The sequence below is a fragment of the Lycorma delicatula genome, chromosome 1 (assembly GCF_047948215.1).
Source record: "Lycorma delicatula isolate Av1 chromosome 1, ASM4794821v1, whole genome shotgun sequence".
NCBI lineage: Eukaryota > Metazoa > Arthropoda > Insecta > Hemiptera > Fulgoridae > Lycorma > Lycorma delicatula.
The window spans coordinates 145,139,015-145,163,877 of NC_134455.1; the positions used below are offsets into that span (position 1 = coordinate 145,139,015).

General features: G+C 29.2%; 1 protein-coding gene across 31 annotated transcripts in view; it reads right to left on the bottom strand.

The window, feature by feature from the left end:
* The window catches only part of shot (dystonin-like protein short stop), a 644,960-nt gene that overhangs the window by 139,560 nt on the left and 480,537 nt on the right, over nucleotides 1-24,863 (bottom strand). For all 31 annotated transcript variants that reach the window (XM_075363589.1, XM_075363494.1, XM_075363728.1 and 28 more), the window contains 12 exons: nucleotides 24,506-24,675; nucleotides 21,789-22,010; nucleotides 21,295-21,423; nucleotides 17,326-17,559; nucleotides 13,773-14,012; nucleotides 13,163-13,333; nucleotides 10,077-10,289; nucleotides 6,082-6,195; nucleotides 5,127-5,360; nucleotides 2,920-3,012; nucleotides 1,672-1,990; nucleotides 107-279 (listed from right to left, as the gene is read on the bottom strand). In XM_075363589.1, the coding sequence (XP_075219704.1) occupies nucleotides 107-279; nucleotides 1,672-1,990; nucleotides 2,920-3,012; nucleotides 5,127-5,360; nucleotides 6,082-6,195; nucleotides 10,077-10,289; nucleotides 13,163-13,333; nucleotides 13,773-14,012; nucleotides 17,326-17,559; nucleotides 21,295-21,423; nucleotides 21,789-22,010; nucleotides 24,506-24,675 (2,312 nt within the window). The remainder of the gene's footprint in view (nucleotides 1-106; nucleotides 280-1,671; nucleotides 1,991-2,919; nucleotides 3,013-5,126; nucleotides 5,361-6,081; nucleotides 6,196-10,076; nucleotides 10,290-13,162; nucleotides 13,334-13,772; nucleotides 14,013-17,325; nucleotides 17,560-21,294; nucleotides 21,424-21,788; nucleotides 22,011-24,505; nucleotides 24,676-24,863) is intronic.

Consider the following 24,863-nt stretch of genomic DNA (forward strand, 5'->3'; position numbering starts at 1 on the left):
ATAATTCATGCTGAACTTCTGATATAACACAATCTTTTGTTTCTACTATGATTATTTTCATATTCCTATTATCATTAGTTTTTAACATGTACAATAATGAGATTACCTGCTTAGATAAATGTAGTCGCTCAGCTTTACGCTGTATTTGTTCTGCAATTGCATCAAACCTGCGATTATCACGCATAACAAGCCCCTCTATAGTAGAAGCTCCTTCTCCAGGTGATATCTGACACAACTGTGGACCAATAAGGTTAACAGTCTCCAAAACAGGTCTGAATTCTACAACAGATAGAAAAAATCCAATGAGTAAATAAGACACATTCATTTCATCCAATTACCAAAAACAAACAACCAAAAATAAAAATGTTAAAATATTTATAACATGGACAAATGAGATTTTAAATACTTTATATATCTATGTATACATACATGTTCATTAAATACTAACATTCTTTACTACATACGAATGGTAATGAACATTATATAACCTAAAATTGTATTTAAAGTTAATAATGAAAAAACTGTAACTTTTTTTCAGGTCTTGAGCAAGACAATATGCTGCTCCAACTTAAACCTGATAGTTCTATAACAAACAACTAGAACATCTTAAGACAGCAGAAAACTCAGAAAATAAAAGAATCTGAATAAAAGTCATAATTAGAAAGGTGAAGTCACATAACAATTTTGTATAGATAAGAAATAAAAATTACAAAATGTTAAGTTTATTAACATGAATGTTAAGTTATAAACATGTTTATAACATGTTTAAGTAACATAAATCCTTAAGTATAGTAGTTACTCATTTTTCTTTTCAATTTGTTTCTTTGCTATTTTTTCTTTTTAAGATTTTATACCATTCACAAAACCATTTCTTTTCATCTACAATCCCACACAGATCAGATTTCTTTCTAGAGGTTTGGTAAAAGATTTTTTAGTTTTTAGAGGACTATTTTTTAATGAATTACTATTAGTTTGTGTGATATTGTTAACTACAGGAAGTGTGTCAGAGTGGTGCAAATTCCTTTTTAATTTAGTTAAACATAATTTTAATTTTACAAGCAAGTGCAAAAAAATGTTAAGCTCTGAACCATAGATTAGTTAACTATTTATACAGAAAAAATTGTATACACTAATTTTTTTTAATGTAATATTATAATTTAAGGTGCAACAAACTAATTACCCTCTCAAAACAAACATTTTATACATAAAATCACCATATAATAGTATCAAAAGTGTTAAGTTTTATGGAAAAATTAAAACCTTTAAAAGGTTTTGGCACTTTAAAAAAGATTTTTACAAACCTTTAGAAAAGATTTTGCCCCACAACAGGCAAGGAAAAATCACATATTTTAACAATAACAAATAAATAAGGCAATTTTTGGTCCGTAATAGACATTTGTATTAATATAATCATCTGCTTTAATACTCATGAACTATACCAGGATCAAATGCGATGCATTCATACTGAATGTACTACTTTTCCATAAATGATTAAAGTTAAACAAAAAAGTCCACTTTCTGGATGGGTAACTGCATTCCCTATCATTTATTAATAATAGCTTACAAATAATAAAAAAAAACTAATAGCCTCTAGTAATAATAGAGATTATGCACATCATATTAAATAATAAAAGGAAAAATTTTTTTTAACACATTAAAAAGATTTAATACCTTGTATGTCATGTTCCAGACGCTGAATGTCATCCTCAGAAGGTTCAGCAACTTGTAATTGTGTCTCAGCTGCAAGCATCCAATCAACAAGCCTGTTATGCGCATTGTGAAACTGTTGTACTAATGGAAGAGCCTCTTGTGCGTGTTTTAACAAGTCAGAGCATCTAGTGGTCAAATCATTGTATCTTCGCTGCAAACTATCAAGTTTATCCTTCAACTGTAATGCTTCATCACTGGAGATATGTTTCATTAACTCCAAACCAGAATCAACTGTTCCATCAACATCTCCCTGATGATTTGATACTTCCTCTGTTAAATCCTATCAAAGAATTTTTTTAAAAGTATTAAAACATTAATATAATTTTAAATTAAGGCTTTTGATATGCTAAACACTAACTTAAAATTTCTAATGTTATGTTCAATAACTCCAGAATGTAATAAAAATAAACATTATTTTAATCATCAGAGAAAAAAATTATAGAACAGGAGGAAAATACTATCATGCTTTATAATTCTTGAGTGTCCATAAATATGTCACAAGATGATTTTATTAATTTGTTAGGGTAAATTTCATCAAGTTTATGCCAAGTAATATGGTGGTAGTTAATAATAAAAAAGAAAATACTTTTTAATATAAAATCAAAATATCATATACATGAAACAGAATTGTTTCAAGCATTGTTATATATAATTTTATAGAATTTCTTTTAAATTCAGTAGCCCATAACAGATCAGCAGCGCACGTTTAAATATAGATATTTAAACATTTATAACCACTGTTTACACACTTCTCTAATGTATTACATTTAAAATATAATTAATAAGATATATTATAAATATATATAATTAATAACCTATAAAAAAATGTTCATTTTCTTAATTACAATATAAGACTATAATTTAACAATTTTACTCAATATTTTAATTTCACAATTATAATAAAAACTAAAATAAAGTTCAGACTTAAACTAGATAATGTTAAGACAAATAATCCATCATATGGTATTTACCATATGAGAGTGCTTAGGCTAAACATGACTAAATAAATAATACAATGTAGTACAGTAATAATTACAAAATGTTAGATCCACAGAAACAAATTCGGCAGAAATTATAAAAAATTATGATAAATTAAATCTGTAACTATTATTTTAAATAAATTAAACACTATTATTTAACTCATAGAAAAAATAAAAGTTGAGAACCAAACATTATTACAAAAGTTGTATGAAAAACAATATTACTTACTGCAAGATCTTCCATCTGCTCTAACAGCTTATCAGTGTGTACAGCTAGGACTTTGTACTTACTTAGTCTGTTCTCCATACTTTCCATCCAAGCCTAAAATCAGACAGAAGAAAAATACTTGCTCACATAATGGTAACTTCATCTGAACTTCAAAAATTGCAATAAAAAGTATTTCGGTAACAAGCAATGCAATATAAGGTAGTCTAACAAGTACTCCAAATCTTAAATGATCACACTTCACGTCATACAATCATAACATTTTATAACCACTTTGGTGCTAGCGAAAAGAAGAGATATAACAATAATCTTTTTGGACGAAAGGTTGTTATCATGATCTGGCTGAACTAGAAACACAATTTTATGTTATTACTATCTCAAAGATTATTTCTCCAACAACTTAGGATTTGCGTAGGGGGCCTGAAGTTTCTAATCAAATTAACCCTCTCAGGATGAGTGCAAGAGTTTATCTGATAATTAACATGCTATGCAACTAACATTCATAATAACTGCAGTGAACCATCATTTGTTAATAAATTTCTAATATGTCTTTTCTTGTTTTTTGTGTCGCATACAACCATTTTTTGTACTACAAAAAAAAAGTTCTTGATACTGAGTTTTTGTCTCCCGTCCCCCAAAAAGGTGTTTTTATACACATAAGTTTAATTATCCAGAACTCCACTGTATCGAGGACTTAAAAGTGTACTCAGAACTATCAATTTAATTCTAATTCAAATTATTATATAAAAAGGTTTTTTTTCATATTTTATAAGGTTTAATTTACAAACCATGAAATTTTTTATTAAAATATATTCTCAGTAAATAAATAACATTAAAAAAATAATCAAGAGGTCTTAAAAACCTCATTCTCCAGTTAAAAACATCCTTAGACATCTCAGGCAAGCTTTGTTCAAAATTTAAAGAAACGTTTCTTTAAAATTTTAACAAATTTCATGAGCTTTAATTTTCATTCAATTAATTGTTTTAGCATTCACATTGAACAACGAAATACCAAAAGCTACTATCAGTAGGAGAGTAGGTATACAGCACCATTAATACTTCAAGTTAAATCATAGTTATGATTTGAATCCTAGTTAAGATAAATTTATACTGCAAGCTTCATTAAAATTAAATTGGCCACACATGATGCCAGATGACATATGTTATCACTAATCAATGCACCAATCAATGTAACAGGATAATTTACGTCAATCTTGAATAAAACCTTAAGATATTAAGAAAAAGAATTCATTCATAGTATTATACAGAGAAGAAATATAATGTAATAATAAACAGTCCTTGCTCTAACGAATGATATTAGTGACTTATCTCCAGAAAAGGTGAAATAATATATACCTTTTTTTTTTTAATCCCCTATTATCATAAAAACAGATAATCCAATTCAAAGAAAATTCAGCTGTTTTCTAAATTTCACTTGCATGAATGCATTCTGACTTCTGTCACATTTTTAAATTACTGTTGCATAAAAGAACGATGCTAAGAAAAAAAATCACATTTTTAATTTAGAATGCATGAGTTAACCAATTACAAAGTTTTATTGATAAAATACGTCTAAATATTTTTCAAAATGAGCTAAAAAAATTCTTATTTAACAAAAAAACTTGAAGAAAAGTGCTGCTTCCTCTCAGTAAAAACACACAGGCATGAAAAATTTGATTTCATACTATATTGAATTTAAGAAAAATAATATGAACCTAATTTGTATTTGAAATTAAATACTACAAAAAAATTTGTAGTATTTCATTTAAAATAGCTAGTTAAATAAATTTCATTCATACGGAAATCAAGAAAGCAGAAAGAACATGATGTAGTCAGTGACTCAAAATAATACTGCAAGAAAAATGAGACCATAAAATGTGACACTGTCGTTTCACAGATTTAACTTCTCAATCAATTATAGTACAACAGTTATTGTACTTAGACAAATACAGTTGTATCTCACAGCCTTTCACAGATAAAAATTGGTAAAAGGTCATTGCATTACAACAGAAAAGTAACACATTTTTTAAATAAAATAATTTACTAACATCAAACAATAGTGTTAATAATATTTTTTCCTAGTATATAAAAAATTTATACCACTACATGAAAAATAAAAAACATAAAAACTTAGTATTGTATATTTTTTTTAAAATTATAGATTTTTTTTTTTTTTTTGGAACTGAACTGAATAGATGAAATTCAATTACCTGTAAGTCCTGGTAAGTAAGTACCAAATGTCTTAAACCAGCTCTCGAAGCTTCAAGTAACTGTCCTACAGCATCAGACATATCAACCAGGGCAGCATATCTATCAGCTGTATCTTGAACTTTATCAGCAGTAACTGCAGCTTCTTCTTCTCCAACAAGAGCCATTAAGTTGCTACCAACTTCTGTTAGATCTGAGAGATCAGATTTCTTACGTAATATTTCATTATGTAAAGCCTGAAAATTAGTAACAGTAAAAATAAAAATGCAGTTGTAAAAAAATCTGAGTTATAAAATCATTCATTAAACCCCATTCAATTACACAAAGATATTTTTTGAATTATAATGAACTATAAACTTACAATTATTGTAAGTTATAATGTGTAAGAAACAAATAATTTTTTTCATATATCTTTGTAATGTTTCTTGCCACTTGTTTCTATTGTTTAATAATAATAAACAAATGTTCTTAACATGAAAATGTTGAATTATTTGGTATTTTATTTTTACTTCATCCATTCAATTTCTCAGATCCTTGAAGCAGGTGGAACCCAATCAGAAGTAGCAGGTATTGCATAGTCCAAGAGGATACTTTAAGAATTTCTTTTAACTATCTCACTCAGGATCCTTAATTTATTATTTACTAATTAATTATGTCTAATAGTCCTCTAAAACTATTTAATACTTTTGAGCATTGTGAAGTGAAAAAGATGAATTCATTAAAAAGTGCTAAAATGACAAATACTAAATTCTTAATAATTCACGGTAAAAGAATTCATTACTTTCATTAGTTGGTCAATCAATAAACATAAAAAATATCTAAAATACGTTGAAATATTTCACAGTTAATATTTATATATTAGAATTTTAAAAGTCTCGTTATTAGAATTTTAAAAATCTCATTACAAACAATGAATTTCAATTTTGACAGTTAACGACTTAAATCGAAAACACTTACATCATGTTCACGTATTCTTTGCTGAATTTTTTCTTCATCAGTCGGCACTAATTCCATGTCTTTAATCTTTTTCTCTGTCTTATCAAGCCATTCAACAACTGGGATCAACTTATCCTGAAAAACAATACTTATTAGACATAAAAGCTGGCTCAAGAAAATTATTATAAAATTAATCATATTAATTGGATCAGGAAATAATTTTATCGCTCATTTTTTTTTAATGTTGATTCAATTCTGATTTTAATTAAAATACTTTAATTCAAAATTAACATGTTTAATTTATAACTAATAATGACTAATTTATATACATAATCTGTATAATTTGTAAATCTAATTACGTATGTATGAGCATACATGCACACACACTTTTGTTATTGAACGTCATGGAAAATTGACTGCACTAATTCTGATACATGTAGTACATTTTTACATTTTTCTCTTATTGTGCTTAATAATAAATTGAAATAATTTAATAATAATATTCAATTAATAAGGTTATTATAATTTTACATAATTACAATGTAATGACCTATACCAACCACAACATGTAACATACATAAAAGTAGCAATACACAGTGGCTCATTCAAAATGACTGCTGTCATAGAAAATCCAGCCGACTATGAAGTATGTGCCATCATCCGCTCATGTTCTTCACACCAAAAACCTGTCAGCTGGTGAAATTTATCATGAACTTTATGGAGGGAATATTACGAGTGACAGTGCAGTAAGACAATGGTGCCATATTTTTGGGAAGGTCAAACAGACATTCACGGCAATGAAAATGTGGTTGACCTTAAATTGTCACAGATGAACTTGTTGCAAGTATCGATGTGAAAATTTGAGAAAATCATCAATTCACGATAACAGAATTATCCTATTTTTCCTTAGATATCACAAACAGTGCTGTATGAAATCATAATTTAGAGGTTAGTATTCCACAAATTTTGAGTTCAGGCATCATTTTTCTTTATGACAACACTCGTCCACATACTGCTGTAAGCACTCAACTTCAAATGGAAGTTTTTTAACCATCCTCCATACAGTCCTGATTTTGCTTCCAGTGATTATCACCTTTTCCCAAAAATGAAGAAATGGTTAGAAATGCAGCATTTTGAAAATGACAAGGAGTTAAAAAATGGTGTTACTACTTGGCTTAATTCACAGGTGGCAGAGTTTTATGACTACGGTATTCAAAAACTTGTTTACACATATGAGAAGTGCCTTAATCTGGATGGCAATTATGCAGAAAAGCAGCTAGAAGATAAATATAATAAATGGATTTTTTATCAATTGGTGTTTGTTTAATAATGAATCTGATGTTACTTTCCAAATGGCCCTCGTACTTCCCTAATAATAAGATTTTAAATCTTATTTAATTTATGATGATCTTTTATTTTAGATGTATAGGAGACAGGAAGTTTAATTACCATTTAAAAATATGCAAACCTTTTCAAGAAAACTATTTTGAGTATTTTATAAATTCAGTTGATGGTTACAAATTACTTTCTGTTACCAACAAAAAGTACATGTATACCAGTTTCTGTCATGTAATTTGCTTGAATAAATCATGTCCCATTAAACTTTCACTGTTATAATGACTGGTGGAACTGTAGTTTTTACATAAAAAAATTAACCCAACAGTTTTCCTTTGAGTCCACATTTTAATTATACGTTTTCAATAAAATTACAATATAGTTATCGGTATATTTAATTTAGTGTTTCAAGTTCTATAAAAACAAACCATTGTCAGTGTTTAAAAATAGATTAGGAAATTCTAAACTGCAGAACGGTCAGAGAGATTGCGGGCGATTTAAGTACTTTATAAAAAAATAAATGGAGATTGTAAAACCATATAATATGAAACAAGTTTAAAGAACTGCTAAAGAAATAGATCTTTGAAGGGTTTGTGAGAAAAATATTAAAGGAATTATCCGATACTGAAACAAAATTAAAATAATGTTTAACTGTGATCAAATGATTGTAGTCGATGTCAATTATCCCTAATCCATTTTTTATTTTCAAATCCAACCAAACATCTGGTAATTATTGCAAACAGCTGAACTACGAAATTAGAAACATTTAAACCCAAATTTTGTTATTTAATTAAATCACACAATTTCTTCATAACATTTTAACATTTAATACTAGCTCCTACTTTTGGATGTGTAGTTCATTTGCTTATAGACAGTTTTTTTTTTCAGTGCTACTGAGGAAATGTTTTCTCAGAACAGAACAGATAATTTTACACACATATAATTTTAAAAAAATGACATTAAAAATTGTATGTAAATACTGTCCTCGGTAACTGAATTAAAATAACTGGAGAGTAATCCATTTTACCTCAATGACCGAAATATAATATTTAAAAATATTTCTTCAGTCTTTAATGTGTTTTAATTATTTTTATACAAAAATATTCATCCCGATAATTCTGAGTAACAGCTACTACTGGCATTCTTTTTTTTTCTTTTTTTAATCAAGTGTTAAAAGAAAATAAGATGCACAAATACACTTGTATATTAATTGACAATCAGTATACCTAGCCTTAAACATCAGAGATTTATAATTAAAACACATGTAAAACTAATATTTCATCCTGAAGAAAGCATTACATAGAAGTATATTAATTGACAATCAGTATACCTAGCCTTAAACATCAGAGATTTATAATTAAAACACATGTAAAACTAATATTTCATCCTGAAGAAAGCATTACATAGAAGTAACTTACAGAAGTGAAGTTTGTACTGTGTAATTAAATGTTGGTATTTTAATTCACAATATAAAGATAACACAGCGTTAAGATCAATTGTCTTCAGATTCCATGAATGTTTCCAAAATATAAATTTCAGTTATATAACTACTACTCACAAAGATCAATTTAAAAAAGTGAGAAAACTTGAAATTAAAAATTTTTCAGACATTTAAAAATATTTCCTTTCACAGTTTTTTTCATTCTCAGGAGAGATAAATCAGTTACATACTCATAAATACAATTATGACGAGTATTACATACTCATAAATTGTCCTTTATAAGAGTAAAAGTAAATGTAGAAGTTGCACCAAAAAAGAAAGAGACCTATTTGAACTATATAAACAAATATGTGATGAATGCAGAAGTTACACTACCGCTATAATATTTTTGTCTAAAGCTTATCAAACAAAGAAAGACATATGAAGCTCATACATTTACATAGTGCAATTTGTAATTTCTATAACTTGCCAAACCATATAACTGCTCTTTTCTTACAGATAATTTCATCAAAATGATGTACATGGCCAAATAGTAATATTCTTTATTGACCATAGTACGTCATGAAAAAAATTTATGGAACACAATGGCACGGTAACTGAAGATAACAGTAAGAAAAACTTTCAAAATTTGATCAAAATTATTTGCTTTTTCAGTCTATTCAATTAGAGTCTTTGATTATGACATTCACGTATTTGTTTTAATGTCATATCTGAACACCCAAGATTCATCAGCAGTTATTACCGGTTGGAGAAACTTTTTTTATCAGTGACTTCATTTACTATTTCCTAAGCAACTTTTTTACAATGAAATTTTTGGTCAAAATTTAACAATTTCAGTATAAATTTTAGCTGTCACTTATATCATGTAATAAAAAAAAATCAGTTATAACTGTTTTTCCATGGACCATGAAACAAAAACTTCTACAGCAACTTCCCAAATAGTGATACTCCACTTTTTTTATCAGTTACCAACTACTTAGTCTTTCGCTCCTCCATTAACTTCAATTGATTTGTGCTAAGCTTTTAAGTGGCAGTAACATTAATAAAATTTTCATTCCTCCATAATTAACTGGCAAAAATTTATACAAAGAATCTAGTACTTCATAACTTTACTTCAAATCGTTAAATAATTTATACTTTAGCATACAATAATTATATATTCTGTAGCACAAATAACAATGAAATAGTCCTAAATAAGGAATCATAAAAAGATAAAGAATAAAGCGTTTCTTCATTTTACCTGAAAGTCTTTAGCAACAGCCATAGCTTGCTGTAAAGCATCCATTCTTTGAGCAGCTCCCTCACATAAATTATCAAAACGAGCTGTAAGCTCTTTCAGCTGCCTTTCAACAGCTTTTCTTTCTGTAGGATCAGCACCTGCTGCTACTTCTTTACCCATAGCAAAAAGAGAAGACATAGACTGCTGTCTATCCATTAACATCTTCTTCAAGAACTATAAACAAAAATAAAATTTTCAGATTTTAATAATAATTAATTGCAGAACAAGTATACAAATATTACGAGATAGATATTAAAATATTAGAGTAATTTATCAGGGTTTAGGTTAACAATTCGGAATCTTAAATCCCACCAAAACTAACTAGATTCTGTCAAATAACCCCTATCCTGCTCATATACAATATAAATTGTCCTTTATAAGAGTAAAAATAAATGAAGAATTTGCACCCAAAAAGAAAGAGACCTTTTTAAACTAAATAACAAGTCAAAGAACATTTAGCTTTTTCATTCTTTTTTTTTAATAAAATTTTTTATTAAATTTTAAGTAAAATTTTAATTTTAATTTTTTTACTAAATGGATTTAATTATTCATAATTAAATTCATTTAATACAAAATTAACATAATTGTACTTCCGCCATACATATAAGACAAGAATGATTTGGAATCCATGCTGCTGCTGCTATAAATGCTACAGCATATGTAGTAATATTTTTCTATGTCAATGATGAGGATGATCCTATCGGTGTAAGAAATATTCATAGTTTGAACCGAACTGCCAAACCGTTATCAGGTTACCAGTTCTTATCTATTACTTGTTGGGGAATCTGTTTTTTAGTATTAATTACTACTTTAGAGAGAATCTATTACTTGTTATGTTTCGACTGGGAATTCCCAATTAAAATTACAAAAAATGGAATTCAGCGGTTTGAAAATTCTTTGAATTTTATTTGCTTTAATTCCTGCCCACTGAAATCTAGACTACAATACTTCCTTTAAATCATTAAAAAAAAACCCTGCAAGTTGGAGAAATTAATCCCTATTTAAGTACACAGAATTTAAGCACACAGAATCAAATTGAAGGGGTGTAAGGTATGAGATCCGTCTCAAACAATCTCTTTCTTACAAATGTCAACCTCACCTTCTCACATGGTAATATGGTTGGCATATGGCGCACTCTGTTTTCAGGTTATGGTAACCAAGGGATCATCGGTATAAGTGATCACCCTTCTACCAAGTGCCAACAGCCTTTGAGGAGAGTGGTTGAGCGAATAAAAACCAGGACACTGTAATGTCCTGGGAGTGAGAAAATCGCTGCTAAAGGAAAAGGTATCATACGGTCAATGGCATTAGGATGCAAGTTTAAAGTAGGTGAAGGAGTTTTAGTACTTAGGGAGCTTAATAACTGACATCCTGACTTGCACAATATAAATTAAAACAAGAATATCAAGAAGTAAACAGGCATTTAATAAGAAGGGAAGACTGCCGTATGAAAAGTTAAACTTAGCATTAAGGAAGAGATAAATGAGATTTGGAGTGTGATGCTCTATGGAGTTGAAATGTGGACGATGAGAAAGGCAGACAGAAAACAAATTGAGGCTTTTGGATGTGGGTGTGGCGCAAAAACATAACGTCAGTTGGCAAGACCGTGTAACAAATGAAGAAGTAATAAAGGAGAATCAGAGAGAACAGGAAAATGCTAAATATGACTGAATATACAAAAAAGAATCGGCCAGGACATTGTATGAGAAGGTGTTTATTACTGGATGCGGTAGAGGGCTTGGGAAATGGAACGAAAGGAAGAGATTTCAAATGATGTATGGGATTATGGAAAAGGAAAATCTGCTAAAACAGAGGTTAGCAAAGGACAGAACAAGGTGGAGAGTACCAGCCATGACAGGACACCTGCCCTAATGGCAGAACACTGTGAATGAATGTTTATAACAATATATTTCTTATTTTACTTACCGATCATATTCAGAGGATAACTGTTTTTTTGTCAATTTATGTATCATTTTAGTTAGATAAGATGTTTTAGATAACATCCTACCCTAAAAGCCAAACCACTGGTGAAGTAGTATTTAATGACTTCAAAAGAAAGATTAAAAAAAAAAAGTTTAAAAAGTAACAAATTTTTGGGAAATTCTGAATCTTTACATGTTATGTTTATGTATTTTCCTCTTCAGCTTCAAATCAATAAACAATTTAGTATTCCAGCCTTATATATTCTCAAAATGAATGGGTTACAAGTATTAATGCATGCATAAAGTCTGTTCAAAAACATAGGACAAGAAAAAAGTAGGTTATCTAATGACTTCAAAGGCAATACAAACCTACTCCACTACAAAGTAATCTTCCTGCGATTTCACACACTTAAATCAGTAATCCTTCTGTTACTGGAAATTGAAATTTTCCATCACTGGAAAAGGAATTTTTTGGAATGTATATTAACTGTGTTGTTGCGTTGTTATAATCTCTTCATGACTATCAAAGTGGAGCCCTTACAGTAGCATCTTTGGTTTGGGAAAAAACCAGAAATCATAAAGAGCCATGTCTCCTGAGTTAGGAGCCTGGTAATCCTCAAAAATTCTAACCTAAAGATTTTGATATGGACATGATGAATGGGCTGGTGCATTATAGTGATGCAACTGCCACTTTAGTGATTCCCACAGATCTGGTTTCTTGTACCATACCAAAAAATTATTTCTTGTATCCTCTGTGTCAGCATAAAGATGACACAGACCCTCCACAAATTTTTCAGCCACTACTCACAAGCTTAATCATCCATTAAAATCATAAATAGGAAACCACAGCTAATCGCAATGTAATTTGCAATTTCTGTCATGGTCACAGATGATTTCCACTAGCAAACTGCGCACAATGTAAATGATATTTGGATTTCAGAGTTTAACATCCTATCAGTACTATGTTGTCACTCTCAACTGAAGTTCAGCCATTTGAAAACAAGTCATACTATCCTATACTAATGATTTTAATTTGTGCACTCTAACAGATTTTTTAATAAAAGTTCCCATTGTTACAAGATTTGAAACATTAAAACCAAATGAGATTAAAATATTTTATTTTACCTTCTGTTCTTGAAGCTGTGCTTTGACAACCTTGTAATCTGCTGATGGTGGTTTCTGGTTAGCAACCATTTCTTCTGTATCGCTGAGCCATTTTGCAAAACCTTCCAGAGCTTCTTGGAATTTTCCAGATTGCAACAATCCAATATCAAGTCTCCTATCTCTTTCATTCAACTACAAAATACAAAAACATGAAAAATAATTTTTATTGGATGTATGTGCAGTTACAGATTAACTATCATGACATTATAATTATTGTAAAAAAATAAGTTTAACATTTTATTACTGTGAAAATAAATAATAAATAAGTTAAAGATTTATAAATAATATTCTGAGGTTACAAAAAACAAAAAAATAAAAAAATAAATACGTTTATGTGAAACAAAGCAACCACAAAAATAGAAATCAAGATCCACATGCAAATTTAAGTAATCACAGAAACTAATTATTGAATCAAGTTATGATCCAATACTTGAGATCTTGAGAAATTACATTATAATTTTATTTATAGCCCACAAGAAATGAATACTATGAAATATTTTGTACAACAAATTAAGGTTAGACAATCAAGTTTCTTAATAAATCAAAACAAAATCTGATAATCAGCCCTCACCTTATCTTTAAGTGTATTCCAACGATCATTCATTTTTTCAAGATCTTTTTCCAATACAGTAGTATTAACACCACCAGCCGCAGACTGAATTAAACCTTGACCTACACGATTTAAATCATCAACAGAGTGTGATAATGGTTCAACTACTGCCTGCCTGAACTGAGCAAATTCATCTTGTTGAGCTTTAATAACTTCAACCTCTGAACCAACTGGTTTCAATCTGCGTAGATCTTCACTAGCCTACAAAGAACAATAACTTTTTTAATTCTAAAAATAAATATATTATAGGTAGAGGAAAAAATGATGAATAAATTGACTACATCCATATACAAAAAGACTTGGTTTATACCATATAGTAGTATCTGTGTACAATTAAGCTTAGTAGTGACTGCCCAGTCATTATGGAAAATTATTCTCATTAATGAAAAAAGATTCAGAGTGCCTTCTTTTAGATTGATGTAACAACTTAATTTAAACGTCTCACGTACTGCTCTTGCTAGAATAAGCAAACCTTAAAAGCAAAGATTAAAAAGTTAATTTTGGAAATTAAACTGAATAATCAACGTCTATTAACACAAAAATGTTCATTTGCTTGAAAACATTGATCATGAGTGATTAATCAGTATACAGCAACCGCATCCCATAATCTAGTTTACAACTTGAGTGAATGTAACCAAGAAAATTAAAAAAAAAATACATTATCTTCTTCAAGGACTCATGTATTACGGTCCACAGTTATTCAATGTGTACCCAGTAATCTTTCTCTAACAACTAATATTTTAGGTCTCTTTCAGGAATTCTGCACTGCATTATTTATCAATGTTCTAAACAATTTAGAATTGAGTTTTAAGTTAAGAAAAATAAGACTACCAAACTTGTAGTCCTTAGTCCTGTGCTATATAGTCCAAGTCACCTCCTGCATCAGGTGTAATAATCATGAAAATTTGCTATAATACTCCAATTACCAGTTTATTTAATGTTTTTAGTTCTAACACTCGTACTGTAAAAATGATCAGGACCTCACATACTTTAATTAAGGCCTAAAATTCTTTGGTACCTTATCCATAATTAAATATACAAGCATTTTCTAAAATCTTACAAAATGACTCCAGGATCTCCAGTGGCAGATACCTTTTACAATAATCAACTGGATATGGGCAAAGTATGTTTCTACTCAAGATATTATTATGGTTTATAAAACAACATTACTACTCAAAGATGATTTCTGTCATTAAACTTAATCCTAGTCTCCTGAAACCGTGCAGGAGATATAAATATGATTCAGCATGAACGAGTAATATCTCGGCAGTTTAGGTTGTCATTCTGTCACTCCCACATGAAGTGCAATTATTGCTTTATGGGAATAATAACGTGCAGTAAGCTATCACTTAACTGGCACTGTGACATGCCAATGATAAGCAATTAAAAATTTTGTCGAGTCTGTTACTGTTTAATAATAATAACATCATTTGTAATGCTTCACACCATCATTCAGTTAAGCAAAAGAAAGTATTTCAGTCTGTGTTATTGTATATAAGGTACAATACAATTTTGTAGTTCATTTTTATATGTTTTATACAGTGATATTTTCATTAATTTTAATTTACCCGTGTTTTTGTGGCAATTGGGTTTAAACAATGAGCACGATTCTGTTGTGAAACATAAACTGGGAAAACCCTTAGTAGCTCCGAAAAAAAATAGCCAGTACGATACATATAACCTTAAAACAAGAGAACTCTAAACTGCAGTTAGAGGCAATGGTTGGAAACCAAGTAGTGTGACAGGTTTTGAATATAAAACCTGCAAGAAGAACAATTTTGAATATAATAAAGAAACACAAAATTGATAGTAAACATTTTGGCTCTAAAATGACTCAAAAGCATGTGAACAACTGAAAAGATTTTTACTAAAACTGCAAAAAAAGTTCATTCATTTTATTTCAACAAGATTGAAATAAAAGCTTAACTTGAACAAAGTATTAAATGCTGTGAATAAAGATTCTGAACTCCCAAATTTTTCTAGAATTATGGTACATCGTTCTTAAAATTACAAATTTTTGTTTCATATCCAGAAAAAAGAAATTCTTTATTGATTGAACATGAAATGTGAGAAGAGAAATAAAAAGCACAAAAGATGCTTTTATGAAAGGTTTGTCAACTGGTGTGAAAAACCCATCTGGAAAAAGTAAATGATTAATAGTAATGCATATAGGAAATGTTAAGGGGTTTTTTTTTTTTAATGGTGGTTTTACGAATATTTGAATCCAGCTCTTCCCGAGAGTATAAAGATGAAATGAATGGTGATAATTTTATACATCGGTTTAAAAAAACTGTCAAAATTTCTGCTGAAGGATCCATCACAGTAATGGAAGATCTGCCATACCACTGCCTGAAAAATGACAAAATTCCAAAAGTTTCAACCTGAAAATTGGAAATTGCCAAATAGTTAAAATCTAAGAAAATCGTATACACTGAAGACATATTAAAAGTAGAACTTTTAGAAATAGAAAAATCAGGCAAATATAAATGTATTCATTATAAAGTAGATGAAAACACAAAATCAAAAAATTAAGTCATGTTGCATCTTCCTCCATCCTACTGCAATTTTAACCCGACAGAATTAACATGAGCACAACTGAAAGGCTACATAAGGAATTAATAACCCAACATTTAGTGATGTAAAAGGTTTACTGATAGAAGAGTAGGTGAATATGCTTGGAAAAATTGTATTCAACATATAATTAAAGAAAAAAATTATGAGAAACAGACAGTTGGGGTGAAAGTATTATTGAAGGTATGTGATAAATTTGGGAAACACTGACAATAGTTCAGCGTACAGCAGCTTATCGGGTATTGAAGAAATATGAGGTAACAATTATTTCTTTCTGTTTTACTTGAAATTTTAATACAACTGCGACGTACTTCTTAAAATTTTTATTTTTAAGGTAAAAATATAATTTTATCAAAATTTTTTAATCTTTGTATTACAAGTCAGTTTTACTTCATTTTTACATTACAAGTAAAGAGAATTGTTTTTTCTCGGATGGATTGCATAAAATTAAATTAGAATCATCTTACTGTTATGTTTTGGTTTGCTGCAAAATGAGTGTGGTAATAACAAATCCCACCAGGTGTGAAGTTCAATCAGTGATTAGATTTCTAAACACAAGAAGACATAATATGCTGCTGAAATTCACAATTAATTGTGTGAAACACTTGGGCGCACAGTTTCATAAAACAAATTATAGTTTTGATCATAAGTGTCATAGAAATTGATAGAATCATGTTACTTAACCTATGTAATTACAACAGTTAAACATCATCATAATCTGTCGTTAATACAGTATTTATTCCTTAAAATAAATTGTTTTTATAATTTTTTTTATAAATCTCTAACTGAATTGTTTCTTTAGTAAAACAAATAACAATATTGTTCCTTTTAAAATTAAACAACTACTTATTAACAAAACAGTTGATTACAAACAAAGTTTCAAGTAATTGCTTATATTCAGTTTTAAAGAAAAATACAGTTTAATTCAAAATAATGGATATACCTGAGTAATGTCATCAAGTACATGCTGATGTCCTTCACAGAAATCATGCAATCGATTAAGAATACTTTCTAATTCATCTTCTCTGGTATGAGCTCGTTCCTCTAGTCGTCCAAGCTGTCGAGCAAGAGAATCAACCTGATCACGTGTAGCTGCAGTATCAGGTGCAAAGCCACTGTCAACCAGTCGTTCACCAGCTACTACAGCTTTATTCACATCATCAGCAGCACGAACAATCTGGGAGGGGGGAAAATTGATTAATCAGAATACCTAAACAAAACCTATCATGCAAAAAATATAATATTTTTTAAGAGACTTCAAAAAAAGAGGAGGTCATCAATTCGACTGTATTTTTTTTTTAATATATGTTATATAATATCTCCAACGTTAGTAAACAGATTTTGACAATTTTTTTTAATCAAAGGCGTATACTTTTGGAATGGTCCCACATACATTTTAACCAAATCTGATGATAATCTTAGGAAAAATACCAAAGCAACCAAATGACTTGACACCCCTTGGCTGCTGACTGCTCGCACCAGTACCATGTTGCTCTTTTCCCTGTATGACTAGGATATTAATAACAGTCTATATTGTCATTGTTTAGTCTCCGTGGAAATATTCATGGCATTTCTTTCTTTAATTTTCTTCCTTAAATAACATTCCTTTTTATTCTTGGCTACTTTCCTCTTAACTGCATATAAATATTAAACCTACATTAAATATTTATATAAAACGGTAAAGTGTATTATCGCTAATTAGAAAATTATAATATAAATATTTATATTTGTATTATGCAATAATAAATTGTAACTTTGCAATATTATTAAATTAATAGTCATACAACAAGCTCCCAACTAACAATACCCTGTATGAAACGAGTTAAATATTATAATTTTCCAATAAATAATATTCTATAGTTATTATAAAAACTTTTTTTAACCGGGTACTCACAAACCTTGTCCAAATGTCTGCTCACAATAATGAAACCTATAAGTTGGACAGATTATGCAACCTCATCATTTCTGTCAGAGCTTTATCATCACGTGGTCTTTTAATAACTTATTTGGTCAGAGAGACATAAATCAGCCCCTTGGCAAGATTTTTCTTGCTGTGGTTTATCACTGCCTTTTCAAAAGTTGTACCCTGCAGTTTGTGAACTGTTGCAACCCAGCTTGATATGAGAAGTTGCATTCTGCGCTCGTCACCTCCACATACCTTTGTCCCTTTGAATGTTGTTCAAACTGATGAAATGGCTATGCAACCATCAACATCTTTCACTCTGATAGCCTGTCATCAAATTTCATGAGTGCAGCTTCTGGTAACTCTCCTTCCTTGTATATTAAGTCAAGGCAGTGAGAACATTGCTCTTGCGTTTTGTTTGATAAAAATTTGTATTAAACTGACTCAATGAGTACTTTCATTCTGCAAAAATCGACTGTTGTGTCTTCTCATTTGTGAGAGTCTACATTATCTTTGCTGAGAAGTCTCTGCAGAAATATCCATGGCATTACTTTCTATATTTTGCCTTTCATGATCATTCCTTTCTTGGCAACTTTCCTTTACTCTCGTTTCAACAGTGCAGGTTTGGACTACCCATATTTTAATTATATAATAATACTACGGCTGTTTTTTTTTCAACCTCCAATCATGCATTCAAGTAAAGAAGAGATAAGGGGAGCCAAGTCTGTGTGTCGTGTCACGTGATTGTGCCACCACCACTCCACCACAACCTCTGCCATTGCTGACTCCATTCCATCAGTCTGAGCCAAGCTACGGGCAATTAAACATGGCCGTTACAAACAATGATCCTGCCAACTATGAGCTGCAAAGTGTGATATGTTTTCTGCAATCAGAAGGATGTAGCACTGCTGAAATCTATTGCAGAATAAGCCTTGTGCATAGTGAAATCTTTTGGAGTAATGGTAGTGTACGGGAATGGTGTAGGAAATTTAAAGAAGGGCGAATGGACGTCCATGACAAAGGTGGGCAAGGACGCAAGTCTGTTGCTAATGTACACCTGGTTGAGCATGTTGTTGATTTTGTCTGTGACGAACAGAGGTTTACAATAAGTGAACTTTCTACAGAAATCTCAGAAATTTGAAATTTCTTCTCTGTACACAATTGCGATTAAAGACCTAGGATACCAAAAACTGTATACACATTGGGTCCCAAAAATGTTGAATAACGATCACAAAAAGCAACAAATGATATCAGCATTAATGTTTCTTGTGCATTATGATAATGAGGGGGAGGAGTTTTTAAAGTCTATTGTTACTGGCAATGAGATTTGGATTCAGTATGACAACCCAGAAACCAAAGAACAGTCTAAGCAGAGAATGCACACTTCTTCTCCTAACAAGCCGAAAAATTTCAAACAGACACTATGCAACAGGAAAACAATGGCTACAGTTCTTTGGGACCATAAAGGTGTCTTGTTGGTGGACTTTATGGAGCAGAGGACAACAATAACAAAGGACGTGAATCTTTACGTCGCTTCCACAGAGCGATCCAGAACAAACAGAGGCATGCTCATCTGGTGTGGTTTTAATCCATGACCGCATTGTGCCAAGATGACGCAAGACCTTCTCAAGCAATTCAAGTTGGAAGTTTTCGATCATCCACCATACAGTCCAGACCTAGCACCTACATAATACAAATTCTACTTCAAACCATACAAAATTGGCAATAAAGTTTTACTACAATAAAATGAGATCTACATAAATATAATACAACAATAAAATGCAATATACAAAAATATTATATAAGAATACTTTATGGATACTTATAGGTACATATACTATCACCATGTACATATGCCCTACCGAACTCAAGATGAGGTATGATTGTGAGATGCTCTCTCTTATATGCTCTTGAGATCCCATTTTACTAGTGAGAATCCTGTTTAGATGCCTAGCGGTCGACTGAGGTACTAACTTTACATAACTTTATGTTTAATTTTTGTTGGCTGGTACCAACTTCAAAAATAGTTATTTATTATAAATACTTTTAAGTATACTTTTAGTTAATAAATAAAAACATAATTATTTGTAACTTTTTAGTACTATTATTTGTTGGTCGGTTTTTATTTTTATTTTTTATATATTATTTTATTAACAGTTTATATTATATTTATAATTAAAAGTAAAACAATACCATGCATAATCCCAAGTTATTTATACATTATACAAATAAATCTTTAAATGAAATCTGGTTTAAGTTAATGAAAGTAAAGGTACTTTAAGAACTTTTTCTATAATATTTATAAAAAAACATTGTACATGGGCTTGTCTGTATTTTGAAATCAGGAGTCTGTCTTATCTCTCAGGAATATTCCTAAGTTTATTTATTTTGTAAGGATTAGTGAAATTAAAAAAAACGTTTAATTATAATTTTTTTTTCATATTAGGTTGTTCCACTTTCTTGCTTATCTGTTCAGCAAACATTATATCCTACTCTTAGTTTTAAAAGCACAATCAATGTAGAGTGGTAACAGTATACTCATCCTTCTGCCGATCAACATAGCCTAATTTTTCATTTTTATTATTATTTTTGTGAAAGAGAAATTATTTAATACAGTTCTTTCTAATAAAAAATTCAAAGAACAAAAAGTGGAAAAATAGTCTGAAAAGATATTTACAAAATATTAGTAGTGTTACATTATATTTTCCATAATAAAAAAAAAGATAGTCGATAATATAATCAAGTTTATTTAGGTAATAATAATTACTCAATTATATTTTTATTACAACACAGAAAAATGTTAACTTTCAGACATTTCTTTCAAGAATACAATGTAAGAAAATTTAATTTTGAAAACTTAAATTATAAGTGATTTTTATTCTTGAAGAGGAAAAATACTGTATAATATCTTTTCTTTAAAACATAAAAAAATTAATTCCACTCTGTTAATCATTAGGAAAAGAAAAGATGAATATAATTAATTAAATGCAGAAATATGCAAATCTTTACCTTGCCTTGAAGTTTAGCCAAATCATCTTGCTGAGAGCGAACAGTCTTCAAGTCTCTTCCTGGTGCTTTCATGGCATCTAACTCTTTTTCAAGATCAGTAAGATCAACAACTAGTGACTTAACTTGTTCCTATAAAATTTAAATGAAATAAATTAAATAATAGATTTTTATCATATTCTCTAATAGTTTTGTTTAAAAAGAGAGCTTTATCAAAAAATATTTTCATAAAATTTAGGTTATACCAACCTAAATTAAATATCAATGAGGAGCAGTCTGTAATCCAGAATGGACTCATTAGGCAAACCCCAAAATTAGAAATAAACCTTAAAATTTAATTAAAAAAAGTGCTTTAAAAAAATTAAATCGTTTTCAAGCACCAAAAATTGAATAAAGAATATTATTCTTAAACATTTCTGTAGCACTTTATATCAGATGAAATATATGAAATGAAAAAATAAATTAATAATCACTAAAAGAAAATTTTCTTTACTTACATTAAATTGTGATACAGCAGTGGTTGCAGACTGTAACTGACTAAGCCTATCATCAAGTCGACTTTGCAAATCATCCAATCGTTCAGAAAGATTATCAACATCATCTCTGAGATGACTAGCATCATTTACACCAACTTCAGCAGCTTCAGCAACCAGGTCATTTGCAGTCTGCCGTAAAGTAGCAAGAGGCTTCTTTAATCCAATGGTCTCCTCTTTCAGAGCCTAAGAACAGAATAGCAATATTAAGAATAATAATAATCACACACATATATGGAATGGGTTTTGTAGGATACATCAAGTTCTAATTCAGAAAGAATTTAAAAGATTTTTTAAATATGCCATTCGATCTTTGTTAAATATGAAACAGAGAAAGATGATCACAAGTTTTTTTTTCTATTACTACACATACTGACAGTACCAAATTCATAAACATATGAAATTATAAAGAGAATAAAACATTTACCTTAAAAAGAATGAATCTGAATTACAATAGCATAAATTTAATTCAAGATAATCATCATAGAATAGGGCTAATTGCAAAAAAAGAAAATCCAAAATTATTAATAAATATTACCAAATATCAGTGCTAAAAAAGAAGAAATTTTCCCAATATGATCATCCTTAGCCATTAAATAATTATTATTAACAATTACTAATAAGTGAAATAAATAATGTCAGGCTACATAATACATTAGTAAATTATTTTATCCTGCTGACTGCAATTTAGTTACATATGTTGTGTATGACTGTTCAGAATGGGTATCCTATTCTTCATTTAACTCCCTTCTACATGGCAAGGATTCTACATAGTTCATAAAAAAAAAGGTAAAATTTATTATCACTTTGTGTTATACTGGATCTACAGGATTGTTGTCTAAACAAGATAAGACATTTGTACAGCTCAGAATATTTATATTACTAAGTAACAAAAATAGTACTATCAATGACAGATAGCATTAGAAGAGGCAAAAGCTTACAAGATTTGGGTGTCCTGTAAAGCACCAGCGGAAATGCGAATACTGGACAATAGGGATTTGCATTGCACAAAAATTACTGCTGCCAACATGTTAAAAGGCCACTGCATAAAAAATGAATGTCTTAACTGATAAGTAGCTTTTGAGTTTTTAAAGATTAAACATCATAATATTATTAATAAAAATTACATATTAATAATAAATAATAAGAATAATTGATTAATAATAATTAAGAATGAGTGATTCTTAATTATTAAACTTTTTTTTAATATACCTAAATTAAAGCACTTACAATATGAAAATTGATAAAAGATAATGATTATTTATTATGGATTTATAAATAATAATAATCTTTGTTTAAATGCCTTCAACTACTATGCTCATTAGCAAAAAATAAAATTCCAACAGCATGCAGTGGGCTGGACCCAGCATTATTAACCTCAGCAACCAATAAGAACCAGAGTTCATTGAATGTGACTTACATTAAACCATTTCATAAATATATATATAATTTAATTATAAAATCAAAACCACCATATACAGTACATTAAAAGTAAGGGACACTTGACACTTACAAACTGTAGTGCTTTCGAAGATTTACTTCACCATCAGCAGAGAATTATAAATTACATATAAAATACATCAGTACATGCTGCCTTGTCAAATAACATTAATACCTATTTCTCATACCATGGCAAGACAATGAGTGATATTAAGAATGAGCGATTCTTAATTAGGAATAATCACTACTTATTTTTAATGTGCTGTATCTGGTAGTTTTGATTCTGTAATTAATTAAATTATATTATTCAATACAGTGGAAAAAAGTTTGAAAAAAAAAAATATATATATATATATATATATGTATATTATTTTTCAATCATTATACAGCATGTGTATCTAATAAATTATTATTTTTTAAATATTTAAATCCATCAGACACAGTTCAAATAATATGTAAGAACACTCACTTATATGTAATACTTTTCATAGTTTTACTCTATCATTGGCAGTCAAATTTTATAAATTACACACAATTAATAAATTAAAATAAATAGTTAAAAATATACTTAAAATCTAAAAGAATCAAATAACAAACGAAGATTCATTATCTTACCAACTTACTGAACGACTGTTAGCAACAAAAAGAAAAAAACAAAATATAAAACTATACCCAACCTAAATAAAAAACAAATGCATATGAACCAAGATAATAATGTTGCACAACATCTCTCAGCATAATGTGGGCAAACGTCACAATCAACAAACGAACATATTAACAAAAAATTCAGAAAATCAAAAGATTTTTGAAACAAATAATCATTTAACAGATTGTTTAAAAAAATGTTTAATTGATAACATATTCTATTCAACTGATGAAATTTAAAAATTAAAGTAGTTAATTTATATTTCATTATTAAGGTATTGGTGAAAGTTAATACTACAAAAGAATTTAATAAAATTATATTAAACAATTATTAAAAGCAATTTTATACATATTTAAGTAACTTTAGGAATACTGGATGTTAGTTCATTTTAATTACACTTCTTATGCTTACTAGTAACTTAAATGAAAAAAAGATTAATGTGTTCTCAGGTCCAACATAACTTAAATTATAAATTAAAGAAGCCACATGAATACTGAAATATTTGGAGGTATTAAAATGCCGAAAATTAATTCATCCAAAATCAAATATAAAAAATACCTCTGATGTTACAAAAAGAGTCCTTTCATACACATACCTTTATTCTCTCTAACATCTTTGGATCTCTAGCGGCATTACTAATTGTGTCATGAGAAGCCAACTTATCTTCACATCGCTGAACAGAATGACTCAAATCTCTAAGTTGATCGGTAAAATCAGCTAACCTACGTGACATTTCCTCCAACCACTGTGTTCTCTCCAAGAGTTCTGCAAGAAAATTATACAAACGCATTAACATTCAGTCAATTCAACTTAAAAATGAAATATTCTGATCATTATCTACTAAGTTTCATCTGGTCTTATTAACTATGTGTAAACTTTACACCACAAACCAAACTGAAAAGAAAGAACACATCCTATTAACGCAGAACTCAACTATTTAAATGATTTTATTG